At 41.9% G+C, this 16,469-nt stretch overlaps 4 protein-coding genes across 4 annotated transcripts; 2 read left to right on the top strand and 2 right to left on the bottom strand.

Moving 5' to 3' along the window:
• Positions 1 to 602: 602 nt before the first annotated feature.
• LOC311062857 (hatching enzyme 1.2-like) lies at positions 603 to 1,466 on the top strand (the record flags this gene model as incomplete). Its single annotated transcript, XM_084082076.1, has 1 exon — positions 603 to 1,466. One exon carries the CDS (start codon positions 603 to 605, stop codon positions 1,464 to 1,466), a length of 864 nt encoding a protein of 287 aa, XP_083938202.1.
• A 1,754-nt stretch (positions 1,467 to 3,220) lies between these two features.
• LOC311062856 (hatching enzyme 1.2-like) lies at positions 3,221 to 4,105 on the bottom strand (the record flags this gene model as incomplete). The annotated part of the gene is made up of 1 exon (XM_084082075.1): positions 3,221 to 4,105. The coding sequence occupies one exon, from the start codon at positions 4,103 to 4,105 to the stop codon at positions 3,221 to 3,223; it is 885 nt and encodes a 294-aa protein (XP_083938201.1).
• A 1,939-nt stretch (positions 4,106 to 6,044) lies between these two features.
• LOC311062854 (hatching enzyme 1.2-like) lies at positions 6,045 to 6,929 on the top strand (the record flags this gene model as incomplete). Its single annotated transcript, XM_084082073.1, has 1 exon — positions 6,045 to 6,929. The coding sequence occupies one exon, from the start codon at positions 6,045 to 6,047 to the stop codon at positions 6,927 to 6,929; it is 885 nt and encodes a 294-aa protein (XP_083938199.1).
• Positions 6,930 to 13,852: 6,923 nt separating this feature from the next.
• Positions 13,853 to 16,091, bottom strand: LOC311062853 (putative ATP-dependent DNA helicase Q1; the record flags this gene model as incomplete). Its single annotated transcript, XM_084082072.1, has 3 exons — positions 15,895 to 16,091; positions 15,569 to 15,648; positions 13,853 to 15,057 (listed from the first exon to the last, which is right to left on the bottom strand). Exons 1-3 carry the CDS (start codon positions 15,966 to 15,968, stop codon positions 13,853 to 13,855), a joined length of 1,359 nt encoding a protein of 452 aa, XP_083938198.1. The 5' UTR covers positions 15,969 to 16,091.
• Between the last annotated feature and the right edge of the window lie 378 nt (positions 16,092 to 16,469).

The raw sequence follows: 16,469 nt of genomic DNA, 5'->3' as shown, positions 1-16,469 counted from the left end.
TCAACTTCAGTTTGTAACTTTTGTAATTGACAACAGCCCAGACTGTTCCTCACTTGCGTGTTTTTGTCACCATAGTAACTGGGCTAAATATATGATTTAATATAGTGTACATACTAATATATAATATACTTGTTTGACCTTTATGTCGGCTGAATACCAAATCTATGTATGGAATAATGGCATTTTTCATTTCCTTTGTTAATGCAACAGTCTGGTCAAATGTTATGGTTATATGGTTACAATGTTAAAGGCAGAACAACGTAGTTTTAAGTTTCACAATTTAGAGTCAGCTGAATGTCTAACATGTAATTCAAACCTTGTGTTATTATTTCCCACCCCATTAACCAACACCGGTTGTCCCTTTAATGACTGAGGAATACAGACCCTGTTGAAACAGCAGGTTTGTCTGAGGAGTTCTGCCTTCACAGGTTTGTTTAGGCTTTAGAGGTCTGGACACAACCCTTAATCCTCCATGACACACCTACACAGGTCAGTATAAAAGCTAAGGACTCAGTAGACTCAGTCACCAAGCTCCCAGCATCCTCTCCACAGCATCTCCAGCACCACCAGGGACCAAGAAAGACCCCTGAAGGACCCAGAAGATGAAGATCTTTTTCAGCCTCCTGCTACTGCTGGGCCTCTCCCAGGCCCATCCCATCCTGGAAGAAAGAAGTGAATCTGGAGTCCAGGCAGACATCAGCACCATGATTCTGACTTCCAACAACGGCTCCAGGCAGTTCCTTGTGGAGGGAGACCTGGTCGCTCCCAGAACCAGAAACGCCATGTACTGTTGGTGGTCTTCCAACTGCCTGTGGAAGAAAGACTCCGATGGCTCGGTGACTATCCCCTACACGGTGAGCAGCGACTTCAACAAGTGGGACAGGAGGAAGATTCAAAGAGCCATGCAGTCCTTCAAGGACAGCACCTGTGTCCGCTTTGAGCCTCGTCAGGACGAGGGCGACTACATCAGCATTGAGAACAGTGATGGCTGCTGGTCTGATCTAGGCAAAACAGGAGGCAAGCAAGTGCTCTCTCTGAGCCGTACGGGCTGCCTGTACCACGGCATCATCCAGCACGAGATCAACCATGCCCTGGGCTTCCAGCACGAGCAGACCAGGAGCGACCGTGACCAGTACGTCCGCGTCAACTGGGACAACATCAACAGCGACATGGCCTACAACTTCTACAAGCAGAACACCAACAACCTGGACACCCCCTATGACTACTCCTCCATCATGCACTACGGTAGAACGGCCTTCTCAATCCAGTACGGCAAAGACAGCATCACCCCCATCCCAAACGCCAACGTGCAGATCGGCCAGAGACGGGGCTTGTCTGACATCGACATCCTCAGGATTAACAAGCTGTACGAATGCAAAGACTTCTTTGAGCAAAAGGCAAAGGCGAAAAAAGCTGAAAAAGCTAAATCAAATTCGATCTCCAGATTGTTTGATTTGTCTCGCTGATCACATTTTCTGATACTGTACCCTGTCTGATACTGTCTGATACTGTGCTTACATTGAAATAAACCAACTGCAATGTGAGCTGACCTCTCTTCTACCTTGTAGCTTTTGCTCACCAATCAACAAGTCACTATATTAATAAAGTTTGTTTCATAGACTTAACAAAGTGTAACTGGGTCATTTATTCGTATTCCTGAGACCATCAAATGTTGAATTATTGATCACATTGTCCAACTCTGAATTCATTTGAACAAAATGTTTTCACTCAATTAAGTTTAATTCAAAAAAGCAATCAGTAATAAAGCAAAACATTGAAATAAAATAGTCTTTTCTGTTTCTTTGTTGTCCCGAGCTAATATACTCTTTATGAATTGAAATAGTGTATTGATAGTGTATTTTTTGCACGTAGACGGGAGCATTCATGTATTGTATGCTTGTGTATGCAGTACCCAAATAAGCTCTTTTTCCGTTTCATGCTTTTGACAGATATGTAAAAACTTTATGTACAGGTTATGTACAGGTATATTCATTTTTGATAATGAAAAAAACCCTCATTCAATACAACACCCTCCCCCGGTGGAAACAGAGGGCTCCCCCTGAAGCCACGGTGTAATTTGAACACTGATGGGTCCTCTTGACACAATACATGCCCTGAGCTTCTATGCATGTACATATTATAATAGGTTTTGCAATTACAAAACCTATGGTACTCTCTCTACTCTCAAAACCCCACAAATGGGCACCAAATATAAAATCTGCAAAAAGCTCTGAATTTATTCATTCCCATCTCTCAAGCATGATTTATAGTTGGTATATACAGTAAATAATACTGATCCACTTGCTCACTGTTCCCCAAACAGTGGGTCGGGTCCCATTTGTGGGTCGTGGGACGATTTTTATGGGTCACAAGTAAATATATCCTTTTTCCCATTTTCTTATACTAATTTAATTATTATTTCAAAACACATGTTCAGAAATTAAAAAGTAAAAAAAAATCCAGAGAATTTCAGAAATTCTCTAAATACAAAAAAAACTTTTAAGGAGGTGTGAAAATAGCTGACCTACAAGCTCACAACGCATCGCAATGCGTTGTGAGCTTGTAGATCTGCTATTTCCACTAGTTTGGGTCCCAGGGAGACATCAAATTTATTTTTTGAGTCTCAAGCAAAAAAGGTTTGGGAACCACTGCACTAGCTCACAATCCATCATATCCACAACACGTTGTAAACTTGTAGACAGGCTGTTTTCGACGCACGACACCAGCGTACGACGTTGCATATATGGGGCGTACGCATGACAGAGTGGAATGGAGCAGGACTGATGATGGGGTAGAATGTAAATAGGACAGCTTATTTTGCCCTTATTTTTTTGCCAGTGTGAGGATCCATAAGTTGAATTTGTCTGGTTTTAATATCAGTAATAATAATGTCACACACACACACACACACTGCACACACACACACACACACACACACACACTGCACACGACGATGACTGAAAGACCCAATTACACTTTGTAAAGTTTGTGATGCACATTTTATTACTTTGTTCACAGTTGACTTAATGTATCATGTATTGATCATGATGACCACATCAAAACAGAGAGATACGAAGCAGATGAGATGACAGCTCACATTGCAGTTGGTTGGTTTCAATCCTCATTCTGTTATCTCACACACTGTCCTCAATGTTAGCAGACATACTAGAGATAATGACAGAGATTTGTTTTAGGTTTTTTACAGTATCAGATAATGTGATCACAGAGGCAAATCAAACAATCTGGAGATGGAATTTGATTTAGCTTTTTCAGCTTTTTTCTTGATCAGGTTTTTCTGTATTGCGTTTTGCCTTTGCTCAAGGAAGTCTTTGCATTCGTACAGCTTGTTAATCCTCAGGATGTCGATGTCAGACATGCCCTGCCTCTGGCCGATCTGCACGTTGGCGTTTGGGATGGGGGTGATGCTGTCTTTGCCGTACTGGATAGAGAAGGCCGTTTTACCGTAGTGCATGATGGAGGAGTAGTCATAGGGGGTGTCCAGGTTGTTGGTGTTCTGCTTGTAGAAGTTGTAGGCCATGTCGCTGTTGATGTTGTCCCAGTTGATGCGGACGTACTGGTCACGGTCGCTCCTGGTCTGCTCGTGCTGGAAGCCCAGGGCATGGTTGATCTCGTGCTGGATGATGCCGTGGTACAGGCAGCCCGTACGGCTCAGAGAGAGCACTTGCTTGCCTCCTGTTTTGCCTAGATCAGACCAGCAGCCATCACTGTTCTCAATGCTGATGTAGTCGCCCTCGTCCTGACGTGGCTCAAAGCGGACACAGGTGCTGTCCTTGAAGGACTGCATGGCTCTTTGAATCTTCCTCCTGTCCCATTTGTTGAAGTCGCTGCTCACCGTGTAGGGGATCGTCACCGAGCCATCGGAGACTTTCTTCCACAGGCAGTTGGAAGACCACCAGCAGTACATGGCGTTTCTGGTTCTGGGAGCGACCAGGTCTCCCTCCACAAGGAACTGCCTGGAGCCGTTGTTGGAAGTCAGAATCATGGTGCTGATGTCTGCCTGGACTCCAGATTCACTTCTTTCTTCCAGGATGGGATGGGCCTGGGAGAGGCCCAGCAGTAGCAGGAGGCTGAAAAAGATCTTCATCTTCTGGGTCCTTCAGGGGTCTTTCTTGGTCCCTGGTGGTGCTGGAGATGCTGTGGAGAGGATGCTGGGAGCTTGGTGACTGAGTCTACTGAGTCATTAGCTTTTATACTGACCTGTGTAGGTGTGTCATGGAGGATTAAGGGTTGTGTCCAGACCTCTAAAGCCTAAACAAACCTGTGAAGGCAGAACTCCTCAGACCAACCTGCTGTTTCAACGGCTCAGTCATTAAAGGGACAACTAGTGTTGGTTAATGGGGTGGGAAACACTAATACAAGGTTTACATTACATGTTAGACATTCAGCTGACTCTAAATTGTGAAACTCAAAATAATATTTTTTCTTCAACATTGTAACCATATAACCATAATATTTGACATGACAGTTGCATTCATAAAGGAAATTAATTAAGTAACACAAAAATAAAACAACTTTATATTAAACTATTATGCAGTTACTATTGTGACAAACATACAAGTGAGCAACAATCTGCACATTTAATCATTTAAAATAAGGATGTACAGCAAAATAATTAACATTTACTTACATGTACTTCACTTGCAATTATTGTTATAGTTAATAATTATTCATGTACACACCCTATAACAAATAGACATTTGCTTTGAGTTAGTAATAATAGCTTTGTATGTTTAGCACGGCTGCAGTCAATCAAATGAACCAATTAAATCAGCCAATCAAATGATGCTATGGGAAAATGAACAGGAAACCGGTATGCTACCTTCCAGAGACCCAGGATTGCAGTTATGCACAGAGCTTATTAAGGATTTATTAACCTTAATAAGGCATTGTTCCCATGTTATAAAGTCTAAAATTGTTCCCACTTGAGACCAGGTAGATGAAAAAAAACTTAGTAAGTACATAGTTAGCTGCTATTACATGCATAATAAACTGTTTTAATAATAATGCAACAAAACAGCTCAGTAATGATTGAACAGCCATGAGAGAATAAATGACTTATAATAACAATAAATGTGGATATAATGCTATTATTAACACTTTTATACATAACATAATAAGGTTAATAAGCATCTTAATGCAGGATGTTCATTTAAAGCAAGGTTTCCCAAACCTTTCAGGCCGTGACCCCCAAAAAGAATCATATTTGAACTGGCGACCCCCCAACCTGACAAGCACACAGATAAATGTTGTGAAAATAGCCGATTTACAAAATGCCTCGCAGTGCTGCTGTAGGTTATCTAACAGGCTAAGTTCCCAGACACTGACAACACTGACAAACATTATATCAATTCTATGTTATCACATGTACAGTATAAATGTAATTACAGAACTTCTACATCATTTACATTAAATGTGTGTGAGTCTGTCTGTCTGTCTGTCTTCTATTGCAACTTCAGTTTGTAACTTTTGTAATTGACAACTGCCCAGACTGTGTTCTCGTCACCATAGTAACTGGGCTAAATATATGATTTAATATAGTGTACATACTAATATACTTGTTTGACCTTTGTGTCGGCTGAATACCAAATCTATGTATGGAATAATGGTCTTTTTCAATTCCTTTATTAATGCAACAGTCGGGTCATATGTTATATATGGTTACAATGTAAAGGCAGAACAAAGTAGTTTTAAGATTCACAATTTAGAGTCAGCTGAATGTCCAACATGTAATGCAAACCTTGTGTTATTATTTCCGACCCCATTAACCAACACTGGTTGTCCCTTTAATGACTGAGGAATACAGACCCTGTTGAAACAGCAGGTTGGTCTGAGGAGTTCTGCCTTCACAGGTTTGTTTAGGCTTTAGAGGTCTGGACACAACCCTTAATCCTCCATGACACACCTACACAGGTCAGTATAAAAGCTATGGACTCAGTAGACTCAGTCACCAAGCTCCCAGCATCCTCTCCACAGCATCTCCAGCACCACCAGGGACCAAGAAAGACCCCTGAAGGACCCAGAAGATGAAGATCTTTTTCAGCCTCCTGCTACTGCTGGGCCTCTCCCAGGCCCATCCCATCCTGGAAGAAAGAAGTGAATCTGGAGTCCAGGCAGACATCAGCACCATGATTCTGACTTCCAACAACGGCTCCAGGCAGTTCCTTGTGGAGGGAGACCTGGTCGCTCCCAGAACCAGAAACGCCATGTACTGTTGGTGGTCTTCCAACTGCCTGTGGAAGAAAGACTCCGATGGCTCGGTGACGATCCCCTACACGGTGAGCAGCGACTTCAACAAATGGGACAGGAGGAAGATTCAAAGAGCCATGCAGTCCTTCAAGGACAGCACCTGTGTCCGCTTTGAGCCACGTCAGGACGAGGGCGACTACATCAGCATTGAGAACAGTGATGGCTGCTGGTCTGATCTAGGCAAAACAGGAGGCAAGCAAGTGCTCTCTCTGAGCCGTACGGGCTGCCTGTACCACGGCATCATCCAGCACGAGATCAACCATGCCCTGGGCTTCCAGCACGAGCAGACCAGGAGCGACCGTGACCAGTACGTCCGCATCAACTGGGACAACATCAACAGCGACATGGCCTACAACTTCTACAAGCAGAACACCAACAACCTGGACACCCCCTATGACTACTCCTCCATCATGCACTACGGTAAAACGGCCTTCTCTATCCAGTACGGCAAAGACAGCATCACCCCCATCCCAAACGCCAACGTGCAGATCGGCCAGAGACGGGGCATGTCTGACATCGACATCCTCAGGATTAACAAGCTGTACGAATGCAAAGACTTCCTTGAGCAAAGGCAAAACGCAATACAGAAAAACCTCATCAAGAAAAAAGCTGAAAAAGCTAAATCAAATTCGATTTCCAAATTGTTTGATTTGCCTCTGTGATCACATTATCTGATACTGTACAAAACCTAAAACAAAATCTCTATCATTATCTCTAGTATGTCTGCTAACATTGAGGACAGTGTGTGAGATAACAGAATGAGGAGGATTACATTGAAACCAACCAACTGCAATGTGAGCTTTCATCTCATCTGCTTCGTATCTCTCTGTTTTGATGTGGTCATCATGATCAATACATGATACATTAAGTCAACTGTGAACAAGTTATTAATAAAATGTGCATCACAGACTTTACAAAGTGTAATTGGGTCTTTCAGTCATCGTCCTGTGTGTGTGTGTGTGTGTGTGTGTGTGTGTGTGTGTGTGTGTGTGTGTGTGTGTGTGTGTGTGTGTGTGTGTGTGTGTGTGTGTGTGTGTGTGTGTGTGTGTGTGTGTGTGTGTGTGTGTGTGTGTGTGTGTGTGTGTGTGTGAGAGACATTATTACTATCCATGTGGGAACCAAATCTCAATGATATTAAAACGAGACAAATCCAACTTATGGGCAAAATAAGCTCCACTGTTTATTGCTTGATTCAGTCTTTCTGGTGCCCTTGTGGGAAATAGTCATTTGCATGGCTAAAACAGTATTTAGCTAATGTTAGAATTAGTAAAAGATTCAGGTAGGGGTCATGGTTAGAAATAGTCCTTTAGGTTGATGGTTAGGGTTAGTTATAGGGTTAGCCTTAAACATCCCATCGTGGCTATTAATGCAACTCAGAGAATGTACAAATGAAACTAAACTAGAAAAAGTGCTCCTTGGAGCACAGGTCTCCGCCAGGTCAGGTAGGTTATTGTGGGCCAGCAATGTTCAGAATTTGCCAATCAGGCTGGAATATCAAAAATCGGACGGAACCATCTTGATCACTTGACTATAGAGATAATGTGTACTGATTTGCATGATGTTTGGACAGAATTTGTGAGTAATATAAAAAAGAAAAATCGGCCTCCTGGTGGCGCTATAATAGGGCAATGTTTAAAGGGTAGCGTTTGTTCTTCAACGTAGTGCGAATGTGCGTGCAAAGTTCCACCACAATCGGACGTTGCGTTCATGATTTGCAGCATTTTGTTCAAAACGGGCCACTCCTGCAAACTTTAGATGTCAATGTTAGCCAATCAAGATGGAATATGAAAAATCAAACAGATTGATCTTGATCACATGACTATAGAGATCATGTGTACCGATTTGCGTGAAATTTGGATAAAATATGAAGGCTTAATCTCAGAATATGTGTTTTACATAAGTCGGCCTCCTGGTGGCGCTATAAAAGGCTAATGTGAAAAATACAGGGCAGATGTTTTTTTTTGGCCTCTAGAGAGTCTGTGTGCAAAGTTTCATGCAGATCGGTGCAGTTACAGTTAAAAATGCAAATTGGCCTTTTATAGCGCCACCATGAGGCTGATTTGAAAATGTTCAAGTGCCATTTCTTCCTCGGCCTAGTGGGAATGTGCGTGTGAAATTTCACAGAAAGCGCAAGCTGCGTTCATGATTTGAGGCATTTAGTTAAAAATGGACCAATCCTGCAAACTTTGGAAGCCAACCTTAGCCAATCAGGATGGAATATGGAAAATCAGACAGATCCGTGTTGATCACATGACTATAGAGATAGTATACTGTGTACTGATTTGCGTGATGTTTGGATAAAATATGTAGGAGTCATTTTTAAAAATGGGTTTTGCACAAATCGGCCTCCTGGTGGCGCTATAACAGGCCCATGTCAAAAACTTGGGCCAGAGGTTCTGAATTGGCATCCAGGGAGTGTGTGTACACAGTTTCGCAGCGACCGGGCCAACGGTGCCGGAGATTAGTCGCTCGCAGACAGATGGACAGGGTGCAAAACATACTCTCTCGCCATGCCTTCGGCCTGGCGGAGACAATGAACCCTTTAACTGTGCAGGACTGTTAGGACTGAGAGTTAGCTCTCTAAGAAAATGGCTCTTCAAATGCTATGCTTTCATAACGATCCGTTCCTTTCTAGGTTGGCCATTGCTGGTGGAAAGCAACTCAAGTGATAATAGTGTGTGGAGAATAGTGTTTAATTGCTTCACCAAAGAGCTTGAACAGTAAAATCCTCTATATTAATTTAACCCTGAGAGTGTACAGGTGTAACCAAATGGACCCTTACATTTTGTACACAGTAGGCCTATATTATGGCAGATGCCATAAATTATGGCATCTGCTATACATTCTGGCATGTGCCTAACAACGATGATTTGCGTGCATAACACCGCTGTCGGTCCATTAGTGGCCTGAATTTTGTATTACAGTACATGCCCACGGCTTGCCGGTCGGCGCCATGGGAAAAAAGCCACACTATACTGAGTCAGCTAAGAAATGCCTAGCATTGTACGACATATAATAAACGTAATGCCCCACCCACCAGACACACACGCACACACAAACGCACACGCACACAATATCACAGACACTTAAAGTATACTGTAATACACACACAAATAAATCCTACTCCACTGGTACCGCACCTCCTAAAGGCATGGTTCATAGCTCCCTGCCAAAAGGACTATTAGTAAACACAGCAGCCCCTTTGTGTGGGTTCTGCCTCTCGTAGCCAATCAAAAACTGATGGGGCATTTGCCATTGCAGTTCACTGTAGTGTTATTGTGCTGGCGTAAGCTCTGTAGCCACCACGGAGACTCAGTCCCATTAGAACAAACCTATTTGGCTGGCATTACAAACCCATTGAATCAGACAGACCTGGCTCTGCTTTTTGTCCTTCTAAAGCAGCCAGAGACTGGGTTAGCGCTGCCGAGACTCTGTTTATTTTTTCACTTTTTTTTAAAGGTTTCATGACATCAAATTTCTATTTATTTATATTTTTGGGGGTTTTATTAGGTTTTCTGACCTCAATTACACCCCGAAAAGAACGGAACTTTGAACATTCAGAACTTTGAACATTCAGACGAAAAATGACGAAAAATGCTGGTGACGAAAAATGACGAAAAATGCTGGTGACGAAAAATGACGAAAAATGCTGGTGACGAAAAATGACGAAAAATGCTGGTGACGAAAAAATGCTGGTGACGAAAAATGACGAAAAATGCTGGTGACGAAAAAATGCTGGTGACGAAAAATGACGAAAAATGCTGGTGACGAAAAAATGCTGGTGACGAAAAATGACGAAAAATGCTGGTGACGAAAAATGACGAAAAATGTTGGTGACGAAAAATGATGGTGACGAAAAATGACGAAAAATGCTGGTGACGAAAAAATGCTGGTGATGAAAAAATGCTGGTGACGAAAAATGACGAAAAAATGCTGATGACGAAAAATGACAAAAAATGCTGGTGACGAAAAATGCTGGTGACGAAAAATGACGAAAAATGCTGGTGACGAAAAAATGCTGATGACGAAAAATGACAAAAAATGCTGGTGACGAAAAAATGCTGGTGACGAAAAATGACAAAAAATGCTGGTGACGAAAAAATGCTGGTGACGAAAAATGGCGAAAAATGCTGGTGACGAAAAATGACGAAAAATGCTGGTGACGAAAAAATGCTGGTGACGAAAAATGACAAAAAATGCTGGTGACGAAAAAATGCTGGTGACGAAAAAACGAAAAATGCTGGTGACGAAAAATGACGAAAAATGCTGGTGACGAAAAAATGCTGGTGACGAAAAAACGAAAAACATGCTGGTGACGAAAAATGACGAAAAATGCTGGTGACGAAAAATGACGAAAAATGCTGGTGACGAAAATAATGCTGGTGACGAAAAATGACGAAAAATGCTGGTGACGAAAAATGACGAAAAATGCTGGTGACGAAAATAATGCTGGTGACGAAAAAATGCTGGTGACGAAAAATGACGAAAAATGCTGGTGACGAAAAATGACGAAAAAATGCTGGTGACGAAAAATGACGAAAAATGCTGGTGAAGAAAAAAATCCTGGTGACGAAAAAATGCTGGTTACGAAAAATGACGAAAAATGCTGGTGACGAAAAATGACGAAAAATGCTGGTGACGAAAAAATGCTGGTGACGAAAAATGACAAAAAATGCTGGTGACGAAAAAATGCTGGTGACGAAAAATGCTGGTGACGAAAAATGACGAAAAATGCTGGTGACGAAAAAATGCTGATGACGAAAAATGACAAAAAATGCTGGTGACGAAAAAATGCTGGTGACGAAAAATGACAAAAAATGCTGGTGACGAAAAAATGCTGGTGACGAAAAATGGCGAAAAATGCTGGTGACGAAAAATGACGAAAAATGCTGGTGACGAAAAAATGCTGGTGACGAAAAATGACAAAAAATGCTGGTGACGAAAAAATGCTGGTGACGAAAAAACGAAAAATGCTGGTGACGAAAAATGACGAAAAATGCTGGTGACGAAAAAATGCTGGTGACGAAAAAAACGAAAAACATGCTGGTGACGAAAAATGACGAAAAATGCTGGTGACGAAAAATGACGAAAAATGCTGGTGACGAAAATAATGCTGGTGACGAAAAATGACGAAAAATGCTGGTGACCAAAAATGACGAAAAATGCTGGTGACGAAAAAAATGCTGGTGACGAAAAAATGCTGGTGACGAAAAATGACGAAAAATGCTGGTGACGAAAAATGACGAAAAAATGCTGGTGACGAAAAATGACGAAAAATGCTGGTGACGAAAAAAATGCTGGTGACGAAAAAATGCTGGTTACGAAAAATGACGAAAAATGCTGGTGACGAAAAATGACGAAAAATGCTGGTGACGAAAAAATGCTGGTGACGAAAAATGACAAAAAATGCTGGTGACGAAAAAATGCTGGTGACGAAAAAATGCTGGTGACGAAAAAATGCTGGTGACGAAAAATGACGAAAAATGCTGGTGACGAAAAAAATGCTGGTGACGAAAAAATGCTGGTGACGAAAAAATGCTGGTAACGAAAAATGACGAAAAATGCTGGTGACGAAAAATGACGAAAAAATGCTGGTGATGCCAATCACAGCACTTTTCTGAGCCTAATTATTCAGGCTCAGAAAAGTTTCGTCACCAGCATTTTTCGTCATTTTTCGTCACCAGCATTTTTTCGTCACCAGCATTTTTTTCGTCACCAGCATTTCTCGTCATTTTTCGTCACCAGCATTTTTTCGTCACCAGCATTTTTCGTCATTTTTCGTCACCAGCATTTTTTCGTCACCAGCATTTTTTGTCATTTTTCGTCACCAGCATTTTTTCGTCACCAGCATTTTTCGTCATTTTTCGTCACCAGCATTTTTCGTCATTTTTCGTCACCAGCATTTTTTCGTCACCAGCATTTTTCGTCATTTTTCGTCACCAGCATTTTTTCGTCACCAGCATTTTTCGTCATTTTTCGTCACCAGCATTTTTTTCGTTTTTTCGTCACCAGCATTTTTTCGTCACCAGCATTTTTCGTCACCAGCATTTTTTCGTCACCAGCATTTTTTCTAACCTGACGCTACCAGATCCAAACAGCTTGCTCCACACATTGTTTCACAGCTTATTTGGATCTGGGATCTCGGGAGCCAATTCGATGACGGGGCTGTTCCTTTTTTTCAAGATACTTGGTAGATGATTGGATGGGACCGTCTGTCTGTCACCGTGTGGGCGTGCAAACACAACCAATCATATCGATGTGTCTACGTGACGTATGGTCGAGGCGACACCAGGAAGTCAGCATCGTAGTCCAGTATTTCACCACAACAAGAACTCTCAAGAAGTTGCTAAACAAAAGTTATCATGGAGGTCGGAGATTTTTGCCGTTTTTGTAACACGAATCTGCGCATAAAAGGTACTTTAACGGGTAGAAGGAAGATATTTGATAAGCCTAAGCCTGCAAACGAAACAAGTATTAACGAACGCCTGATAGCGTTAGGTTTAACACTGTTTAAAGACCCCTCCGTATCGTGTCGCATGTTTGGTCATGTCTTCGCTTGCTTCAAAGAATGGAAGACGATTTTTCCATTTTAAGGCGATGGGAAAAAGAGGACAAAGACAGAAGACCTCCAGAAACGGCTACCGCTACAGCAGAAACACCGACGTCACCTGAGGCATCCTGCCTGTGGTCACCAAACTCTCCTCTCAGCGTTAAAGCGTTTTACTCTTGAGTCTGAGTCAGTCAATAATATAGCCTTACAGTCTTTCAACATGTCCACGATACACTTTAGATAACGTATATCTCATTGTGCTATAAAAGTCTGTGCAATAACTCCTGCCAAGTAGTCAAAAATGTTGCAATAATTCACTGTTGCTGTTCATCAATGACTGGACCAAGTGCATCTTTATTTTTCTCATTACTTTCACACACAGAAAATATGTATCTCGAATTTGCACTGTTTAACAAAGGGTACTTGAAAGGGATATGAGAGTGTACATTGTTGGGACCCTATTGAATATAGGCTACGCATGTTGTATTGTTTTTATAATCCTATTATATATATATTGTTGTGATTTTCCCCTACCTGAGTATGCGCAACTATAGCATTTAGTTGTTTTTTTTATAAATAAATATTTTAATTTGCCTCACTTGTTCATGTTTACTTTCTAAAACAACATCATAACATGTTTGTACAGTATCAAAGTTGGATCCCATGTGTAAAATGGCAAACTGATCAATGCCTCTAGCCTAATGATTTGAAACAATCAATTTTAACATGGGGGAGAAAAGCAGGGATTAAGAGTCATCATGCATAGTAAAAAGGGTGACATACAGTACCAGGACAGATGTAAAACAATGATGTACTTATTTTGTGATAAAAGGTTATCAATCTAAAAGTGATATATTTGCATACCTGGAAAAGAAACAACACCAGATTTTTTGCAGCGACAAACTTTTAATCACTTGCTTATGTTCAAATTACATACAAAACCATTTTAATCATGAGCATTCAGTCAACTAAATATTCCACAGCTTTAATTGACAACCAATGTGAGTCTTATAAGAGCCTTTAATGGCCAACTGCTTATTCGTCAGACGATTCTGAGCTGCTGTGCTGTGTTCCCATCTCAAAGTCCTCATCATCTTCATCAAAATACCCTGTGTAATCGATGTCTGGCTCAGTGAAGCTATCCTCTTGAGAAGAAGGCTCTACATCCTCAATGTCACCAAAGACTTCATTGATGATTAGCAGAATTTCTCTTGCATGTTTTTTTCTGAATACAGGAAGGGTTCTAAGAATGTAAGACAAGTCAAATATGTGTGTGCAGCGTTCTACAACTGCATCTATGAGCTCAGCACTGAAACCAGTACATGCTGACTTGCTAGTGTAGACATGTGCTGTGTCTTTTTCTAAACAACTCATATACTCCTCTAACATTTCCCGGATAAGAGATTTGTCCTCTTGTGTTACCACTCTACATTTCCCTTGCATGCCAGCATCTTGTTCTATTACCTCATGTTTGGGGCTAGGCTCGTCACAATCTTCACCTGCACATGAACATACAGAGTGGCAATAGCTGCAGCAGACATGCCCTGGCTCTACACTTGTTGGCTGGTTTTCAAAATGGCCGTACAGTGCTTTTCTAAAGCAGCTCTTAGTGCCAGTGTGTATCAGTTCTTTCACTTCTGGACCAGCACTTACAGTTTTTTTTATAGCATACAAAATTGCATGTGACTGTAACCCATTTCTGCCAGCCCTTCCAACTTTTTGAACAATGTCTTCAACATCCTCTGGCAAACCATACATTACAACATGAGAAACATTAGGGAAATTCAAGCCCATCCCAAGAGCTGTTGTTGCAACAACCACTCGGCAGCTCCCCTCTCCCTCTCCACTAAAGGAGGCCAAAACTCTGTCTTTGTACTTTGACAGTGTGTTGCTGTGGAAAATTCCTATAAGGTGGTTCTCAGCCTTCTGATCCTGGTCTCTGTTAACCCAAGCATCTTCTCCCAATTCTGCTTTAAGATAGGTGAACACTCTCCCAACTAACTTCAGTGTTCTGCAATAGATTATGATGGGAGACATTGATAGACCCTTATCTTTGACCTCCTTTACTACCCAGTCCATACAGTTCAAGTTATCAGCAGGAACCCGACTCAGTCCCAGCCTGATGTTTTTCCTGTTTGGGCTAACAGTCACGAGAGTTGCCTCCTCCATATTCAGCATCCTGGTCACACGGCCTCTGTTCTTGTTATCAGCAGATGCTGTCAACGCTAAAACAGGTAAACCTGAAAGACAATAAGTGCACATATATCAGCAAACAAGCATTAATGAAGAACTGCTGTAGGCTACACTTTCTATAGTGTTATAAAGGGGAAATAATTAGGTTATTTATGTTATCGGGTAGCTTCAGGTAAAGACTGACATTTCCACATATCATACTGTATTTTCTTTACATGACAAATAACTACACTTGGACAGCACCAACTTCTATGATCTGCTCCTGTAGTGTAAACACCCCTCCCCCTAACATGGCTAAACAGGGGGGTTAGCCTACCCAAATTGCCAGCACAACACACCCCTCCCCCTAACATTAAAAATAGGGGGATTAACCTAACCAGGTTGCCAGCCCAATGCACACACAAACCCCCCCGCCCCCCCCCCCCCCCCCAACATTAACCCCCTCAGGTAGCAGCACAATGCAGCCCCCCTTCCAAACACAATCCATGCCCCTTTTCTGGATTGATATTAATTAATCATGTATTTAATCATGTAGCATTACTGTGTTTCAAAACTCACCTTCTTTGACTATGGATCTTAGTTCATTCAGCCTGGAAAAGGCTTCTCTGAAGGCTGGCTTCCCGTTTGCTCCCAGTCCCCTGGTTGAAAGAAAAAGAAATCCTAAATTGAGTCTAGGTAGCAGCAATAGTAACGTGCATAGTTGCATTACAACAATACAGTTACAGTAAGATCTGTGTTTAACATTTGGTCTGTTTGTGTGTGTTAGCTTATTGTTTATAAGTATTTAGAAACACGCTGCTCTGTTTTGTTTTACAGTTTAACATTACAGTGTATGTGTAGTGTAACAATTACACTATACAGCCATTTAACGGCGTTTAGCTTACCATTTGTATGCGACGTGAACTTCATCGACGACAATGCCCAGTAGGTTTTCACGATACACTTGTGAGGAAAGCATATCACGCCATTTATCTTCCAGTAACCACGTCTCCGGGCTACCAAAGACCAGCTGACATCGGCCGTCGAGGATGTCGGTGTGTGCTGCATTATCTACGAGTTGCGCAGCATAGAGTCCCAGATTCGTAGCCTCTTTGATTTGATCTGCTACGAGGGCAGTCAAAGGAGATACGACGATCAATATAGGCTTCGGCTTTGTCCCCAGTTCTTTCGCTACCAGTGGAGCTAGTTGGTAAATTAAACTCTTGCCGAAGCCAGTCGGGAGGAGAGCAAAAACATCTTTTCCACACAGAAAAGCCTTCAGTGCCAAACTTTGCTCTTCTTTCAAAGAAGAAATATTGTCCAGTTGAGAAATAACAAATGTTATTGCAGCATCTATCGTCATATCGGTGTTGCTCATGGTAGCGGCCATGTTGACTAGTGAAGAAACTACAAAACAACAGACGCTTCCATATGGCGTCACATCCGTTTTTGCCCAGATCACGCCCTTAGCTCACGCTGA

Source organism: Gymnoscopelus microlampas, assembly GCF_963454915.1.
Source record: "Gymnoscopelus microlampas genome assembly, chromosome: 16".
NCBI classification, from domain to species: domain Eukaryota; kingdom Metazoa; phylum Chordata; class Actinopteri; order Myctophiformes; family Myctophidae; genus Gymnoscopelus; species Gymnoscopelus microlampas.
Note: the sequence above shows the minus strand (reverse complement) of the source record. Positions and strands in the feature narration are given on the sequence as shown.